Raw genomic sequence first — 17,461 nt, forward strand, 5'->3', positions numbered from 1 at the left:
CTGGGCTTTCCACGAATGGGCTGCCTCACCAGGTGTTGCCACTGCTGCTGAGCAGGCTGCTGTGTGACCTGTTGGTTGAAGTAATGTTGTTGGTGCTGTTGCTGGGTTGTTGAGAAACCCGCTTTGCCTGCTGGTCTTTTGTCGGGGTTACCTCCCCTCCCGAAGGACCCTTTAAACTGTAAGGCCCCATAGACTTAGAGGTTTCGTTGTACTTCTTGATTGCTAGAGTGCTTCGTCCATGGCGGTCCCGAAGAGAGCCTCCCCTGTAAATGGCATTTTTATAAACAAAGTCCGTACTTAGGCCTTGAATCCGGACAACCTGAACCATGTGTGCCTCCTCAGTGTGTTGCCCGTAAACATCTGTCTGCTTAGAGTATCAGAGGCGTCCAACGCAGACTTGAGGCAGGAGGTGGCGATGTTCGTGCCCTCATCGGTTTCTGCTTTGGCTCTTTTCTGGAGCTCCTCTGGGAGGTGCTGCTTCAGACTTTCCATTTCTTCCCATTGCTGGTGGCCATATCTTTAGAGGAAAGTGCTGGAATTTGCAATTCTCCATTGCATCACTGCCTCCCTTTCCATCTTCCTATCCCCAAGTCGATCCTCTTGCTTTCCTTCTCTGGAAGTGTACCAGTCGATGTGGGGGGTATTATTCCTTTTTCTGGCTGTGACCATTATGATAGAGTCTGCCAGTACATTCTCTTTGATGTATTGGGGGTCTTGAGTAGAATGTTCTTATTTCTTCTCCACTCAAGGAGCAATCGCCCTATCTGTGGCTGGTTCCTTAAAGGCTTCCTTGCCCTAGTCTATAATCCTGGGTAGCATGAGCAGGAATAGAGAAGGAAGCATGATTTCGCCCTCTGATCCTCCAGCTGGATCCCATATTTGTCTACTGTCCTCTTGATTAGTCCATTGTACATGGACAGGTCGTCTGGGGGCGAGGGCTTCGAATGGTAGCTGTCAACTCCATGCTCAGGGGATCTGGGGTTGTGATCCATGTCACTCGTCGTCGAACTGGCTCTGCTTCTCTGCCCGGTGGACTCTTCCTCCTCGTGATCGAAGAGGTCCTCCTCTTCTTCCTAGTGCACTTCCAGCGTCGATGGTACCTCAATGCCAATCGAGTCGGCGTCTTTTCCTTTCGACCTGGAGCAAAAGTTCAGTGTCAGTCGCCGAGGAGGGTTTCCTCTTCGAGACAATTGGCTCCATGTCATTTGTCTCCCTCGTTCTTTCCTTCAGCATCTCCTTTGCGCCTGCTGGTGTCAAGCCTTATTTTGAAGGCTTGACAACATTGATGTTGTTTGGTTGGACCGGTGCAGCTTTTTGCGTTTGTGCTGACATTCAGTCATCGATTGTTTCGATGCCAAGGTGGCCTTATGGGTCTTTAGTTCACTTCCACTTTTTGGTGTCCCTCACCGCTTTCCTCAGGGACTCTGTTTGTTTTGACATTGACAACGCTCCATTCGGTGTCCGACTCCCTTCCCTATGCCGGCTCGGCTTCTTCGTCGTCGCTGGTAATGGTGTAATGTGTGAGTTGCTGCTTCAGGCTGGCCATGAGAGTCTTCGGCACGAATTCAGGGCAAAAACCATGGCAGTCTTCGAGGTTGAGATTCGTTAGAAGGCACAAGTTACAGAACTCGTGTGGATCCCTCTGTGCGAACCTGTGGTGGCAGTTTGGACAGAATATAAAGAGGATGTTCTCTATATCCCTTATCTGTCCCTCTCCTCTGCATTCTTTGGCCACGTATCCTCCAGCAACAGGGTCCTCCTCACCGAGGGAGCTCTCCTCCCGGGGGTTCGATGTCCCTCCTGGCCTCTGGTGATTTTCTGTACCCTTTTTCCTGCTCTTCTCTGCAGATCCATGAAGATTCTTCAGAGCTCCTCTGGTGTGCTTCCCAGTCCCAATGGCAGAAAAAAGAATCTGAAGATAGCAGCGACGCAAAGGAACTTCCCGGGGGGGGGAGGAGGGAGGGGGGCGCATAAAGACACACAAGGAATGAACTTCCCACCAAATTGTGGTTGATGATACCCACTAAAAAAGAGAGAGAAAGACAGGACAAAACATGATTCCGGACCCAACCATAAGATGGCGAAATAGATGCACAGCATGTGAATCCAGAAAAGGATTTATGCTGCAAAAGCTAGGGATCCACCCAGGATCTTTCAGCAGAGGACGCTGGTAAAAAATCAGTAGAAGATCGAGGCGGGTTTCACTCAAGCACAGAGAGCTCTGCAATTTTAAAGGTCTGCCCTACGAGTGGGCAATACAGTGCAGAGCTACCAAGGATGAGCTGGCGTCCCCAACCAACCAGGCTTTAACTTATATTGGGAGGGACCTAGATGTTCCTGCAGGCTGCAACGACCAATCAGACAATACAAGCTCAGTTTATAGTAAGCATACATGGCGACCCAGGAACTCCAGCATGTGTGAGTTCATCGTCACACAGTGAAACAAACGCCTGTTACAAGAGACTGCACAGAATTCACAGATGGAAATTATTAGATAAATAACAGTGAAAGACACAGGAAATGAGCTCACAGATAAATAGAAAATACAACTATTTGTTTTTATTCTACAGAGTTGTTATTCGGTAACAGGATTTATCAAAAAAGAAACTGGTTTGGAAGTAAGTTCATCTGTGGGAATTCAGGAATTTATTTTGCATTACGATATATACATGTTCAAACTCTTTGAATCGAACAACAGGCAAAGTGAGCCACACTATTGGAATCCAAATGAATTTTTCTATATACTTCACTGTAATCATAGTTAAGTGTTGAGCATTTCTCGTGTCCCCCAGGCAAGTGGGAAACAATAGCACAGTTTACAGCAAACAGGCTTACTATTAAAACGCAGCTTAGTGAAGTACACATACCCAGAAGAAACACAACCTCAGCAACAAAACCCATGGTGAAAGGATTGCAGCGACTTTATTGGAATAGAAGACAGCAGTAATGTAGTGATAGCCAGGTGGCATTTTCAATAAGGTGTTTACTGGAAAAGCAGTCTTAATTCAAACCAAAACCAGTGGATCAATAAAGTGAATTAATAGTGGGATTATTCTATAAAAATTTCACTTTTTCCATGAAAAAGCGAAGTTAGCAGCCGTTATTAAGTGTACAAACTACGGAGTTTCTTGCATTCCTTAAGTTATTTGACGGTACAGTAAGGAACACCTGGACCAGTATTTCATGGAATATAGGTAATGACAAAGGCAGGTGACAAAGGCAGGTGTTCAGTGTTTTCTGTATACTGAAAAGGTTTTTGGACGCGACCCGCCACAGAGCAGGAACAGTATGGGCAGCAGCAGTGCAAATGTCCCTCACACAGAGAACAGGTACAACGAAAGCAGAAGTGCACGCTTCCTTCACATGCTTATTATATTAAACACACAAAACAGATATGCTGCACAAAGTTACAGTACAGAAATACTGTCCTCTCTCTCTCTCTCTCTCTCTCACACACACACACACACACACACACTAAAGTATACCCAACTGAGAAGCAAAAACACAAAAACGAGGCGGTGGTGCAAAGTCCACTAGCACAAACTAGACAGGTAGACTAAAGACCACATCAGTACAGTCCTGCACACACACTGGATGGTGCAGCACAAGTGTTAGCTTACATCCTTCTCTCAAATATGTACACAAGCTACAGTACTATGCATCTCCCATGTAAGATTCCCCTGCACCCAAAAAGAACAAGTATAGCAGCAATCCACACACACACACACAAAGATGGGAAAAAGTGTTGTGAGATAAAGAAGTGTCATGACAAAGTTTATCTGAGGGCAGAAGGAGAATAGGCTCCAGAGGGCACCTGCAGCACAGCCTGACAGGGAGAGGAGGCTTGTGAAAGAAAGAGGGCATGTCAAAAGAGTGTGTGTAACAGAGGTGGCAACCCAGAGCACAGGGAGCGTCTGCCAGGTGCTAGATACAGTGAGGTGAGAAGGCTGCAACACATTGCAGCTGCACACTAGTATACCTTCCTTGGGCCCCCTAAAAATACTCACCAGACTCAGAACCAAGAACACTCCCAAAATATAGGACACACAATTTTACACTTCGAAGCAAATCAAATCTTAAGGAAAAAAAAATAGGGAACCTGATTTTAAAATGGAGTGTGTGGCATGAGGTGGTGATAAAGTCAGTGACAAACATTTACAATGTAGGAGTTGTGGAGTAGGCAGAAATTAATGAAAGCAACACCTGTCGACCTGAAAACATGGTCCTGGGAGAAGAGAGGTTGGAGTGCTGTAGTGGGGGGGGGGGGGGGGGGGGTGAAAGGTGGTGAGCAGTCCCTGGAGATGCAAGAACATGAGTGGGAGAGAGCTGGGAGGCATAGAGTTTCCCTCAGGGAATTCACTCTCTTAGCCCACCCTCTCACAATGTAGTGTAAGACAGTAGCATCAACCCTTTGTTCTTCTGCACAATAGATGTTGATTGTGTTTGCAGCCAAAGCCCTAGGTGCATTACAAATGAATCAACCACACACTTCCTGCACAAAAAACAACTTTAAGCCCTGTCTCTAAGTTATCACCGCTAAGTTCTAAGCCAATCACACAGCAACCATTTCCACAAAATAGATCAGTGCATCATGTGGATACTGACACACCAGGGCATAGAGGCACTCCTTAAAGTTTTAGGCAAAATATTAAAGTAGAACAATAAAAGGTCATTCCCACCGCAGCAATAGTTTTACCTTTGTGGACAGAAATAAAAAGACACAGAAATAAGCTGTCCTGTAAACAAATGCAGGGTCTATTCCTGTAGCTTCTTTTTCAGCCATAAGGACATAATTTTATGGCCAAAATGATGCTCAGGAGTGGAGAGATGGCTGTATTACAAACTGGGCTGCAGTACTGTTGGTACTAAGAAGAGAATCATTCATGTCACAGTCATAGAACTATTAATGCCTCAAACCATGACACTGAGGGATGAAGCAGCTATCACACCCAGTACAAATTACATAATGTTACCCAGACTGGTGCTCCACTGAAAATAATCTTCAGTAGTAACCCCTGCCTGACAACAAACTTTGGAAGACTAAAAAATGGCCCCTAAAGGCATAAAAAAAAACAAACAGAGCCATTTAAGAAGTTAAGAAGAAAGAAATCTAAAGCACTGTGAGAATACTTTATAACCAGATTTAGAGATTACCATGGAGGAAAGAGGCAGTAGGATTCTCTGCTTAGTGGAGATAATAGGACTGATGTGAGGGACGCTGCATGTCAGGTCTCCTGAACGTTCAATTACACTGTGCATCGTGTAGAAGGGTTCGAGGGGCTGGATATATGAATAAGTATGGGGGAACACTTCTGGGAGATCTAAAGAACATCATAAAGTTCAGCTGGGAAGCTCGTTCGGCGATGAAAGGGGTGTGGGGGTGTAACAATAAGGTGAGAGAAATGCACTGTACCTACTAATGACTGGGGTGGACCAGGCTGTTATTGAACACACTGTAAAAGAGGGATATTAAACAACAAACAACATTTCACTGAAAAGAGGTACCTTGCCAGAGGCCTACTCAAAGTGTGGTGTTACGGACACACCACAGAGTGTGTTAGCGAGAAGTAGCTTTTTCTCCTTGGGAAGCAGCATCAAGGGATAAGACACCATTGCTTGGAAAGCCGCTCTAAGAGAAGACTAACAGTTCATTGTCAAGTTTCTGGTCCAAAGTAGCAAATGTCGGTGCACTATTCCAAATTCTCATTTGCGTTTCCGGTCGAGTTTTAGCACTGCTGCCTTTATGAGGCCTGGCTTCAGCGTGGTGGTTTTAGCCAACCCTGGCTTGAGCTCTGTTGTCTTGCCCAGCCCTGGGTTAAGCACTGCTGTCTTGAGCCCAGGCTTGAGCTCTGTCGTGTCACCCAGTTCTGGTTTCAGCACAGCCTCCTTTATGAACCCTGGTTTCACCTCTGCGGTCTTAAAGGGGGTCAAGGCGGCAGGTTTCACGATGGGCTGCCGTGCTCTCCAGATGACCGACCGGATCTCCTCCTCCATGCTGTTGGGGCTGCTCGCCCTGCTCTCACTGTCACTCTCAGAGGGCACGCTTCTCATTCGCTCACTCTCGCTCTTAATGACGGTGGGTTTCGGGAGTTCCTCCTCAGAAACAATGGGTTTCTTAACAGCTCCTTTCTTCCTCCCACCTTTAGAGGCCTGCTTTTTCTTCTTCACTTTCTTTTTGTCATCGTCCGGTTGCATTTTCAACATTCTGTCAAAGTTTTGAGCTGATTTGCTTTTTACTACAAACCATTCCTAAAATAAGAAAAAAGGACAGCATGGGGTAATGTATTAATAAGATTCAAGCTTGCGACGGGTGGGGCATAATTATGCACAATAGATGTGAAAGTACGATACAGTGTCATATTTATGTGTGTACACAAGATGTGGTGAGATGACAATATGTATAAGTATCACAGCTGTTAAACCTCATGGTACATTTATGTTTGCAAGAGACGTAAAAGAAAATCCACTTTCTGACTTCCCATGGATTCTGGATTGTGGAACTCTAACCTGGGAGTTTTTAGATTAGCCAGTAGGTGAAGTGGGCTGAACCTCCCCATACCAGGGTGCAGAGGTATAAAGAAGGGGAGGAAGTGGGTACAATTAATGAGTACCTTTTTAAATGACGGAAGGAGTAGTGGAGGCTGGAGGAGCAGAGGGGGCGAGCACAGAGAAGGCTGCTGCATTAGTGAAGCTGGCAGTGGTTTTGTTTGCCTTCTTGTGGAGTGAAAACAGGGGTGGCAGAAGAACTAGCAGATTGTCGACCAGGCGGCAGTGGGCGTGAGGCCAGGGAATGGAGGCAGCTGTCCAGGAGTACACAAGGAGAAATAACTGGACAGTCTTTGATGCATTGAGCGTTATGCAGCTGTTAGCTGAGGGGTGGTCGACTGTAAGTGCAATGAACAGGTGAGTGGGGAGTAGGAAAGGAAACTAGCAGGGGAGGGGCTGAGACACGAGTCTGGGAAGATAGCAGGTAGGGATGCAGACGTGCAATGGCAAAACACCAGCACACTGACCAGGGTAGGTAAACAAGGAAGGAGAGCTTCGATAGTGAGATCATATTAATAATGTCCAAGGTTTGGGTTCATATTTTATACACACAAAGGAGGAGACACCAGGATCAGTATTTGAACTTTTACACTTTGTTTTGTGCAGCAAGAGTTCCAGAATGTATGAGAGATACTTCCGAGAAGGTCTCTGTTGTATAAGAAAAGTGCAAGAATAGATGCCAGGGCTGGATCTGTGTGACACAATGTCAATCAAAGAATAGAGGACTGTGTTTTAAAGAAAGCAGCTACTGCTTTTCAGTCACACAAAGAACATGGTAAAGTGAGCAGAACCAGTAGCGAGACTGGGTGGGAGGTGTATCCAGGTGTTTGATTGTCGAGGCACAGATCTGCTTACACGCACCTCACAATGTGCCCAATTGATGTGATACTTGACACCACTTTCAGAGCCGAACTCCTTGTCGCAAATGAGGCACTTGTATTTCCCGGCCACAAAGTCTCCCTGAGATAAAGGGAAAAAGAAAAAACAATAATTACAAGAAAGAAATGGTAATATTTAGCACCTTTTCTCATGTAACTAATGGCTGATGAGGTGGAGATAGGAATGTATACAGCACTGCTACATGCAGTTAAAAAACACACACTAGACTAGAGTCTCCAGACTCTGGACCACACGCATGCAGGAATGAAGGCACTGACAGTATTTATGTGGCCTCACTGCAGGCGGCCCTGGACCGAACGCTGTAACATACACTCAGAGCACTACTAAGGTTTGCCACTTGCTCATGCAGAAATGAACTGCACTGACAGTATTTATGTTTCTCACTGCAGGCGGCCCTGGACCGAACGCTGTAACATATACTCAGAGCACTACGAAGGTTTGCCACTTGCGCATGCAGAAATGAAGGCACTGACAGTATTTATGTGGCCTCACTGCAGGCGGCCCTGGACCGAACGCTGTAACATATACTCAGAGCACTACGAAGGTTTGCCACTTGCGCATGCAGAAATGAAGGCACTGACAGTATTTACGTTTCTCACTGCAGGCGGCCCTGGACCAAACACTGTAACATATACTCAGAGCACTACTAAGGTTTGCCACTTGCTCATGCAGAAATGAAGGTACTGACAGTATTTATGTGGCCTCACTGCAGGCGGCCCTGGACCGAACACTGTAACATATACTCAGAGCACTACTAAGGTTTGCCACTTGCTCATGCAGAAATGAAGGCCCTGACAGTATTTATGTGGTCTCACTGCAGCGGCACTGTACCAAACGCTGTAACATATACTCAGAGCACTAGCAGGCGGCCCTGTACGAAACACTGTAACTTATACTCAGAGCACTACTAAAGTTTGCCACTTGCTCATGCAGAAATGAAGGCCCTGACAGTATTTATGCGGTCTCAGTGCAGGCGGCCCTGGACAGAACGCTGTAACATATACTCAGAGCACTACTAAGGTATGACACTTGCTCATGCAGAAATGAAGGCACTGACAGTATTTATGTGGCCTCACTGCAGCGGCCCTGGACCAAACACTGTAACATATACTCAGAGCACTACTAAGGTTTGCCACTTGCTCATGCAGAAATGAAGGCACTGACAGTATTTATGTGGCCTCACTGCAGGCGGCCCTGGACCGAACGCTGTAACATATACTCAGAGCACTACTAAGGTTTGCCACTTGCTCATGCAGAAATGAAGGTACTGACAGTATTTATGTGGCCTCACTGCAGGCGGCCCTGGACCAAACACTGTAACATATACTCAGAGCACTACTAAGGTTTGCCACTTGCTCATGGAAATAAAGGTACTGACAGTATTATGTTTCTCACTGCAGGCGGCCCTGGACCAAACACTGTAACATATACTCAGATCTTTTGGCTTCCTAGGTGAGAAACTATGGTACAGCCTTCCGGAGGCCTTGAGGTTAAACACCGACCTACTTTCCTTCAGGAAGAATCTAAAAACGTGGCTTTTTAATTACTAACTGGGTCTTTTTCACTCTTTCTATCCCCACTGTCCAGGCGCCAGGACACTCTTGCTTGGGTAGCTGTGCGCTCCAACAAATACCATATTTCGTTTCATCTGTTCACCACTTTCCTGAAATGGCACTACCTTGGCTCGGACCTGCTGTACCCATATTCATCCTATATGATTCTACGCCTCCGTGCTTCAATGGCGCAGGTCACCAAACAGAACCTCAGCTGGCCAAGGCTGGAGAGTGTTTTTACTTTGAAGAAGGCTGTAGCACTTCGAGAACCAGCCTCACTCACATGTTTCTTCTGATTCAGAACTGTTTAATACACAGAATGGAAGATGGGCAGGAGTGGAAACCAACCATGGACAAGATCCTCTGAAGAGTCCAGCTTTGCAAGCTAAACCATGCTTCAAGCAAAGAGGAACAAGAATGTTGAGTGGAGTAGCACAGACTCCTGGAATTTGCCTCTGGAGAAGACACGAGCTGCCATCTCACACACCTTCATGGAAAAGAATGGACTGGGCTTAGAAAATACAGTAAATTATTAATCAATACAAATGGATCACCCTTAAGACCTGTGACGCAACCTCAAATGCACCTATAGACAGAGCATCAATTACAACAACAACCTAAAATGCTCTATTAAAAAATCTTCTAATAGACCCATCTGCAACTAAGCTAACAAAGCTTCCAGCACCTGGATACCATCATGGGTGACAAGTAGCGCTCTACAAATCTACTTATTGAACCGTCCAGCCGTCAGAAAAAAACAAACACCTTGTTTGAGGCATCCTTCATCAAGGCTCTTCCTACCAGGAAGTTTCTTCCCATGAATACAATGGTCACAATATTCAAGTGCATTCATTCATTAATCAATAATATTTCAAGGATAAAGAAGAGCGATCTACAAATCACAACAAAGACAGAGGGCTATTTATGCAAGCAGACCGAAAATCTGTTTCTATAAAGGCAGCCATCCACTGGCACCACTGGGTGCTAATGGAGGGTAGGGAACAATCTACCCACCCGTTCTTCATGGATAAAGGAAAAAGGACCTTTATTGGGACGATCAATAATCTTAGTTCTACTTCTTTCTCCTTCACAACTGGTTGGCAACGTCTTTACCGCAGGCAAGACTAGAAGAAAGCTTCTCCAAACGGAGCTGTCTCTTCAAGAAACTTGTAAAGCGTGTTAGTGTAAGCATCCTCTCTTTTTGCAGCACCCACACTTCTAGCGCTAATGTAAATGTAATTTGAGCAGAAACATGTTTACTAACTTCAAAAGCGAGGACCCACACGCTCTAAAGCACAACACCTTGTTTGAATGAATTGATTCGCTTGCTGCTCCATCTCTTAAAGCGCTCAATAGACGGAGACCCAAATCATGAAAACATCTTACACTATCCAGAGCTGATCACCACTACATCCAGTGCACATATAATATTTATTCATCTGATTTTATCTAACCACACATCTATTGGAAGTATTCACCCTCTAAGACAACCAACATATCTTCGGTCTCACCCCTAACACAAGGCCTCAAATTTGCCTTAACTAATCTCCTATAAATCATAGGTGGAATCTAACTGAAGCAGCCTGATGACTCTGCCAGTCGTTCAACACAACACCAGTTCCGTTATTTATGTGTTTCATAAAGATTTGAGTATGAGAGTGCAATAACTTCAGAGTGCTGCCTGACATCCCAACGGTCACCAATGAACGGAGGATGCCCCACTGTGGGTAATAACACACTCTATAAAACTCCTAAACATAAAATACCCACCATCCCACCAGGTTTTATCAATGCTGGATTCCATCTAAAAAAATCTAACAAACATTTAGCTAATCACTAATCTACACAAGTGGTCTTTGACGATTATTACTTCACCATTAAACAGTGGCCTCAGGCACCCTTCGATTTTAAGATACAAGACACACAAGAAAAATGAAGATAACTTTAAAAATCTGGCACCTTTGAAGGCCCATTCAAAAACCCACAAAGAATGAATCAATAACTTGAGCTACGTAACACGAAAACCAGACACTTTTGTTACCATCACTGTACAGCGCTAGCAACAGTATTAGATTGTAGAAAATCACAGCTTTTACCTTCAAGAGAGAGATTGACAACAACATTTTCTTGTTTTTGTAGATACAAATGTGTAGATTTATGATGATGTTTTACCCAAAGTCCCTTCCCACGGAGCCACATCTACCCGGGAGGTATTCATTTATGAAAAATAACTAATATCCATTCTGACCATGGTCTCATTGAAACCATCTCATTGAAACTCAAGAGGCTATTTATCCTTCCTCAATTTTCCAACGTTATTTATTTATTACAAAGTTAATAAAAGCCACTGTGAACCATGGCCTTCACTACACAAACTAAAAATACATTAGTAACACAACTATGAGAACTTTAAAAGTCATTATAAATGCTTTGACTAAAAGTACTATAGTACAATGCTTAATCGTGGGTACAAGTTTAAAGATTTAAGGTAATCCACAAATGTTAGAAAGCATCTAGATCACTGTGGGTTAGCACTTTTCAAATATGCGATTACAGTCTCTCTGCAACTTCTGAAACTAAGGCGGGAATAAGTACTAAAAGTAATTTCCTCCGCAGAATCAGAGGACATAAACATATAAACAAACAAGGTGCACAATCAATGCATGGAACCACATTAAATGTATTCCAGCTAGTGTGATATTCCTAAACACAGAGATGATGAAATTGTAGGCAATTTAATTTATGCTTTTGCACCAGTGAAATCAGAATAGTCAAATATTTTTGAAGGAAGCCTTAAGTACACGACAGTAGAATCACCCAGGCATGCCTTGCCTCCTTGGTGTACGCTAATCAGATCTGCTCTAAGAGAAATGCGTTTGGATTGAGCGCACATTAACCTCTTAAATTCAGTATGGTGTAATGGTTTCCCCCAAATCTGATCTATATGTAGATATTGCAGGGCTTTCAAGAAATACTCTGTGCATGACTTGAAACCGGCCAAACCTGGCTTATTACACTTACGCCAGAGTACATTTTAAAATAGCATCCAATGTTAATCTGACTTCACATCAAATGTTGATGTACATGACCTCAACTCCAGGTGAATTTGAGAGACACCAAAAAGAACGGTGCAACACTGTGCAATGTCATTCACTGTGTGAATTAATCTGGAAATACAACTAAACCACACCTCAGTCCAGGCATAAGCTTTACCAAGTTCACGTAGATACTTGGTGTTAAAAATGGGCCCGGTGAGGTGTATACTTACATTTTAAAAAGCAAATTTTAAAGCAGTTGCTTTTGTTCAGAGGGATAATAAATGCTGGTTAAAAAACACCTCTCTCTTCAAACCATATATTTATACGCAGACCCCCATTCTAGCACCATTATTGCCGAGGGCCATCATTCTGCTCTCAAAAGCCTATGACCAAAAATAACCACCATTCATCCTATCAAAATTAACTGCAAGTTTATCAGCTGAGCCATGTACACCCAGTGCTTACAGCCCTCTGTAAGTCAACCGCAGTCCTGTCCAGTAGGACTGTATCAAAGGTATATCACAGGACTGTCCAAAGTTGACCTCCCAAATTAGGGGGGGGGGGAGATATTCTGAGTTTGCTTAAGGGGAAAACCTAGATCTGAAACATAAAGGTTAAGAAGCAGGGGTACTAAAACTGCACCCATTTCCTGATCTTATACTGTAATATTCTTTTTTTCAGTGGAAGTGACAGAGGCAGCAACCTTAACGCAGGTTTGTGTGTATATGCCATAGTTGCTTACGAAATGGAGGAGGTGGGGTGGGGATGCTTCATCTTGCTAATTTTGCTCAAAGTAAGCTGAGATCCACGCAGTCGAAGTTTGACTAAAAAAAAACCCCTGAATGAGTTTTACAATCAGGGGCGTTCGTTTCATGTGCATCGTGTGATGGTTTATGGGAGGAGCAATCAGGGTTTTTTATGTTTCAATTAACTAATGTAGCTGAACTCAGTTTGATAAATGGACAGAAGAGCTTTACTCCTAGTCCTGGATAACAGCTCAGCTCTTGCACAAAAGCAAAGCATTTCCCGTCAATATTTAGTGGCGAGATTACGCAGTAGTTGGTGGGGGACAACCAGAGCTCTTTTTTGCTCTTGCCTAAACCTCAGGCCAGAAGACCACTGCGTACAACACCAATGTGTGAACCCATTGTTGATCATTGATTGGCTGTGATATTCATCTCATTTTCTTGCTTATTATTGGATAGCTTCCATTCCTCTTTTTGGTTTGTTTTTCCCCAGAAGCATTGCTGTTTTGCAGTGATTCAGTTTAGATGAGCTGTGTCCTTCCACTTATTACAATCATGAAACTCTTTTTTCTTTCAGCCTTCCACTGGAGCACATGGGTTCTGATGCACAACCTGCACTTCCGTAGTAACACTTTTGACTAAGGCTACTACTTTTCGGTATTCACAATCTGCACTTCTGTAGTAACTTACACTTTTGTAGTTAGCCTCTACCTCCATTGCCTACTATAGCAGAGTGCTGCAGTACCAGTGGTTGGCCAGGTGCAGTGCTGGACTTACTACAAAAGTGTAATGTATTATAGAAGTGTCAGTTACTTCAAGAGTGCAGTTTGTGAATACTGAAAAATAGTAAACCTACTCAAAATATAAACCCGCTCAATATTGTGAATTACTTCTGTGAATCAGGCCCACGATCTTTCTCTCTCCCTCTGCACGTGTGTTTTACATTTTATTCCCTTTCTGCCCAGCTTGGTGCTGCCCCCCACACCACCTCCACTGCTCTTTCACCTCTCAATATTAATGACCCGGAAGCAGAGGTCAGTCAGGGACCAGGGTTCGATTCCCGACGCGGCAGGGTCTTGGGCCAAGGTCAGCGGACTCGATAATTCTCGCCTCGCTGCCTACTCTAATCATGGATCACACTCAGCAACTCTGGGCAATAGCTTGCTTAATCTCCACTTACGGCCCCATCAGCGCCCGGTATGCTTGGTCTTCACCTTGGAGATGCCCAGTAAGGGACCATCTCACAGGGAAAGCCAGGATGGGCTCCCCAGCAGTACACAGCGCTGGGACACTCTGCTTGAGTAGCTGAGCGCTCAATAAAACACCAGATAACATAACATAATGTTGCTTTCCTTCCTCTAGCCCCTTGCCACTGCTCCACTGTGCAAGTTTGTCCTCCATTGTTCTGCCATCCCTCCCCACTCTTCTGTTGCTTTTCGCGTCTCCGCCTGTTCCTTCGTTGCTCTGCCAACAATCCTGCTCTTCTGTTGCTTTCCGTTCCCCCGCCAGTTCCTGTCATCCTTCCATGCTCCTCTGTTGCTTTTTGTCCCCATAATCCCTTACACCTCACCACTGATCTCCCACCCCTCCCCCGCTTTTCATTGTTCTTCTGTAACAACTTACCAGCCGCACGCTATGACAGACCAACTCGCTTCTTTAATTTTGGTGCATACATGCATATCTGTGCTTTTTCTTTCGCGAAACCACTTTCAAGATGTCCGACCAAAAACGTGCATGCATCATGACACGGTGGCGGCTATCTTGGAACCGGTACTTCTCATCAAGTCAGCACATTCCAAGATGGCTGCCACTGCATCCATAAGACACACAGCCAACCATTTTGAAATGTTTCTTTTTCCAATATTTTTAACTATGTTTTACAAACAGGCATTGCCAAACCAATGGTTTTTGAAAGCCAAGACGACTATGCCAAGGCTTGATATAAATGAGAAATAAAATTGACCTAGCAAGACTTCCTACTTCCAAACCCGAGAACATCATGCCAAATCATACTTTTTTCTGAGGAACCCCATCCTCAAATCTAGAAATCCTCATTAACATTTCTGCCCGATCACTCTCCACTGCACAGCAGTTATAATTGCAAGAAGAGTGACGTGTGCTTTATCAAAGGGCATCAAAAACAGGGTGGGGGATGGAATTTATATCAGCCACTGACAATTGCTTGGGCCGCATGCCAATCTATTGTTTTACGCCCATCATGCCACCCCAGTTTGGACCCAGCCATATGCAAATCAGTCTAGTCCTTGCTCAAATGGGAACAGTCCAGACCAAACTGCCAGGCCAGGTCCTCCCTGAACTGGAACACAAGCAACCAAGGCCCGGTTTTGCTGTTATTAGGGCTCATCAGCTATGTGTAGCTAGGTTCCAGTGGCACAGTGAGCTCAGGACCCACGCCTGGCATTTCCGTCACACTTAGGGCATCAAAAACAAGGTGGTGGATGGAATGCTTGAACTAATCTCAGAATACTGGCAAGCGCTCTGGTCGCATCCGAAGCCATCATTTTTCACCCACCATGCCACCTCAGTATGGACGAAGAGATTTGCAAATCATATGGGAACAGCTCAGCCCGAACTGCCAGGCCATGTGCTCCCTGAACTGAAACACAAGAAACCGAGGACCGGTTTTGGCCCTTATTAAAGCTCATCAGCCAGGTATAGCGTGATTCAAGTAACACAGCGATCATGGGGTCCACATCTGGGCATACCCATCATAATTAGGGCATAAAAACCAAAAGCAAAAAATAAATTACGCAAGCTTCAGATTCATGTGCTTTCTAAAACTTTGCATCCTCAGGGCCTTTCAGAAGTTGATTAAGGAGTCTGTCTCATCCATTAGTTTCCTTCTGAAACTGATCTACCAACAACACTTCTGTAATTCTCTAAGTAAGTGAACATTTTCAGACTGCAGTGCTCAAGATATCATCTAGAAAGAAGAAAAAAAGAATTTTCATGATCGCTATAAGAAAGTGGATTATTAGTTGGGGTGGAAGGTAGTGCACCACAAACCATAACGTCACTATTCTTGGTAGGTCAAGTAAAGGTTTCAATGATTTAGACCAGAGCTCAGTCTCTGGTAGCATTTGAGTAAAGCAGACAGGCTTCACTTAAGAAAATGCCCCAACTCTTATGGTTAAAGATAAGGACGAAGGAGACCACCATTTTAAATTGTGCAGTCCTGACTGATTGTCGGGCACTGGAAAAGAGCCCAAAGATACCCTGGCTGGCATATATGTCCAAGACCTGCAATTTGCTGGCCCTAGATGAGCTGTTCTTGAACCCTAGCATCTTTAGGGCCTGCTTCCAGAAACATCTGGTAAAAGCCTTACTAGATAAATGTGCAGAACAAAGGATGGCAAAAACATTGGTCTGCCCGCGGCTATGGCTCACACACCAATTAGAAGTTTTCTTGGTATTGAGCAGTACCTTTTATGGGTGAAAGATATACAACATAGGAGCCTTAAAACTGCCTACTTCTTGGTGGCCTACCTGATACACGGCAGCTTGTCCCTGTGCTGGATTATCTGCACAGAGCACTATGCACTTTGTCATCTTTTGCAAATACTACTCTGACTTGAGGTCTGTATACATTTTACCACTCTTGAAGCAGGCCGGGATAAAGCAGTGTAGGGCTGCTCTGGAGTTTCTCCAAAGGCTACCCACAGTAAAGCTATGCTATTCAGTCGAGATATATATGTCGCGGGCTATTTCATGACCAGTACAAAATTGGCACATATGGTAATCCTCTCTGGAGATTGAATGCTTGAAATGCTGCTGGTAATCACACTTTGTGCACTTCATGATGTATTGGTTAACCCAGATAGTTTTTAACAGGGCTTAATTACATATTGTAACAGTATTGCTTAACAAATAGTACTCAATATTGGTTTATAATGTGAAATTTATATATTTTTTATATTGAGCCTTTTATGATTGTTTACACTTTTTAACATTTTTATGATGTGTCTGTTGTCTATGTGTACTTTTATAATTTTTAATAAAAATTTAAAAAAAGGATTGACTGACGAAAATGTGTAAAGTGTTTGGAAACATCAAAACAGTTAAAAAGTTGAAAAAACAACACAATAAAAATAACAAAATAACAAAAATCTATTAAAGGGATGAGCAGATAGGACTATTTAAAGTATTAAATGAAAATAGCACCAAAACGAGTGAAGAGCCAACCGAGGTCATCTCGTTGCACTTGACGGGTAGCTTGGTGCAATTTATGGCCGAATGCAATGGAGCGTGGGTCAGATACAGACATCAGGTTTGTCCCAAGTCGGAAGTTTTACTTTCTGATTTGTTCTCTTAAATAGAAGGCAACAATCTTCAGAGCTGTAAGGCAGCAGGCTATGGCCGAGATGGGCTCCATGAGGATGATTAGCTGTTGGATGAAGTGCCATTGAAGCCGTTGACTTTTGCGGTAGAGCTCAGAGTGGGAGAAATTAAAAATTCAAACCCAAGAAAGATCCCTCGCAGCCGGACACTTTTGTGGCTTTTGCTCAGTGAGAAGATCTACCTTCAAATTTAGCCACTTTTTTGGAGCTTGGATACCTCCAGCAGGACAAAGCTTAAAGCAGTATCTTACCAGGGCTCAATGAGGCCAGAGAGCCTCCCGGCGAAGCCCCGCCGAAATTGATTTGCTGCTTTAGGAAAG

The 17,461-nt window shown here is 44.2% G+C and overlaps 1 protein-coding gene across 3 annotated transcripts in view; it reads right to left on the bottom strand.

The window, feature by feature from the left end:
• Nucleotides 1-2,544: 2,544 nt before the first annotated feature.
• The window catches only part of ZNF512 (zinc finger protein 512), a 174,347-nt gene continuing 159,430 nt past the window's right edge, over nt 2,545-17,461 (bottom strand). For all 3 annotated transcript variants that reach the window (XM_085613325.1, XM_085613326.1, XM_085613324.1), the window contains 2 exons: nt 7,408-7,506; nt 2,545-6,249 (listed from right to left, as the gene is read on the bottom strand). In XM_085613325.1, coding sequence (XP_085469451.1) covers nt 5,704-6,249; nt 7,408-7,506 — 645 coding nt within the window. In that variant the 3' untranslated portion in view covers nt 2,545-5,703. The remainder of the gene's footprint in view (nt 6,250-7,407; nt 7,507-17,461) is intronic.

Source organism: Triturus cristatus, chromosome 6 (genome assembly GCF_964204655.1).
Source record: "Triturus cristatus chromosome 6, aTriCri1.1, whole genome shotgun sequence".
Lineage (NCBI taxonomy): Eukaryota > Metazoa > Chordata > Amphibia > Caudata > Salamandridae > Triturus > Triturus cristatus.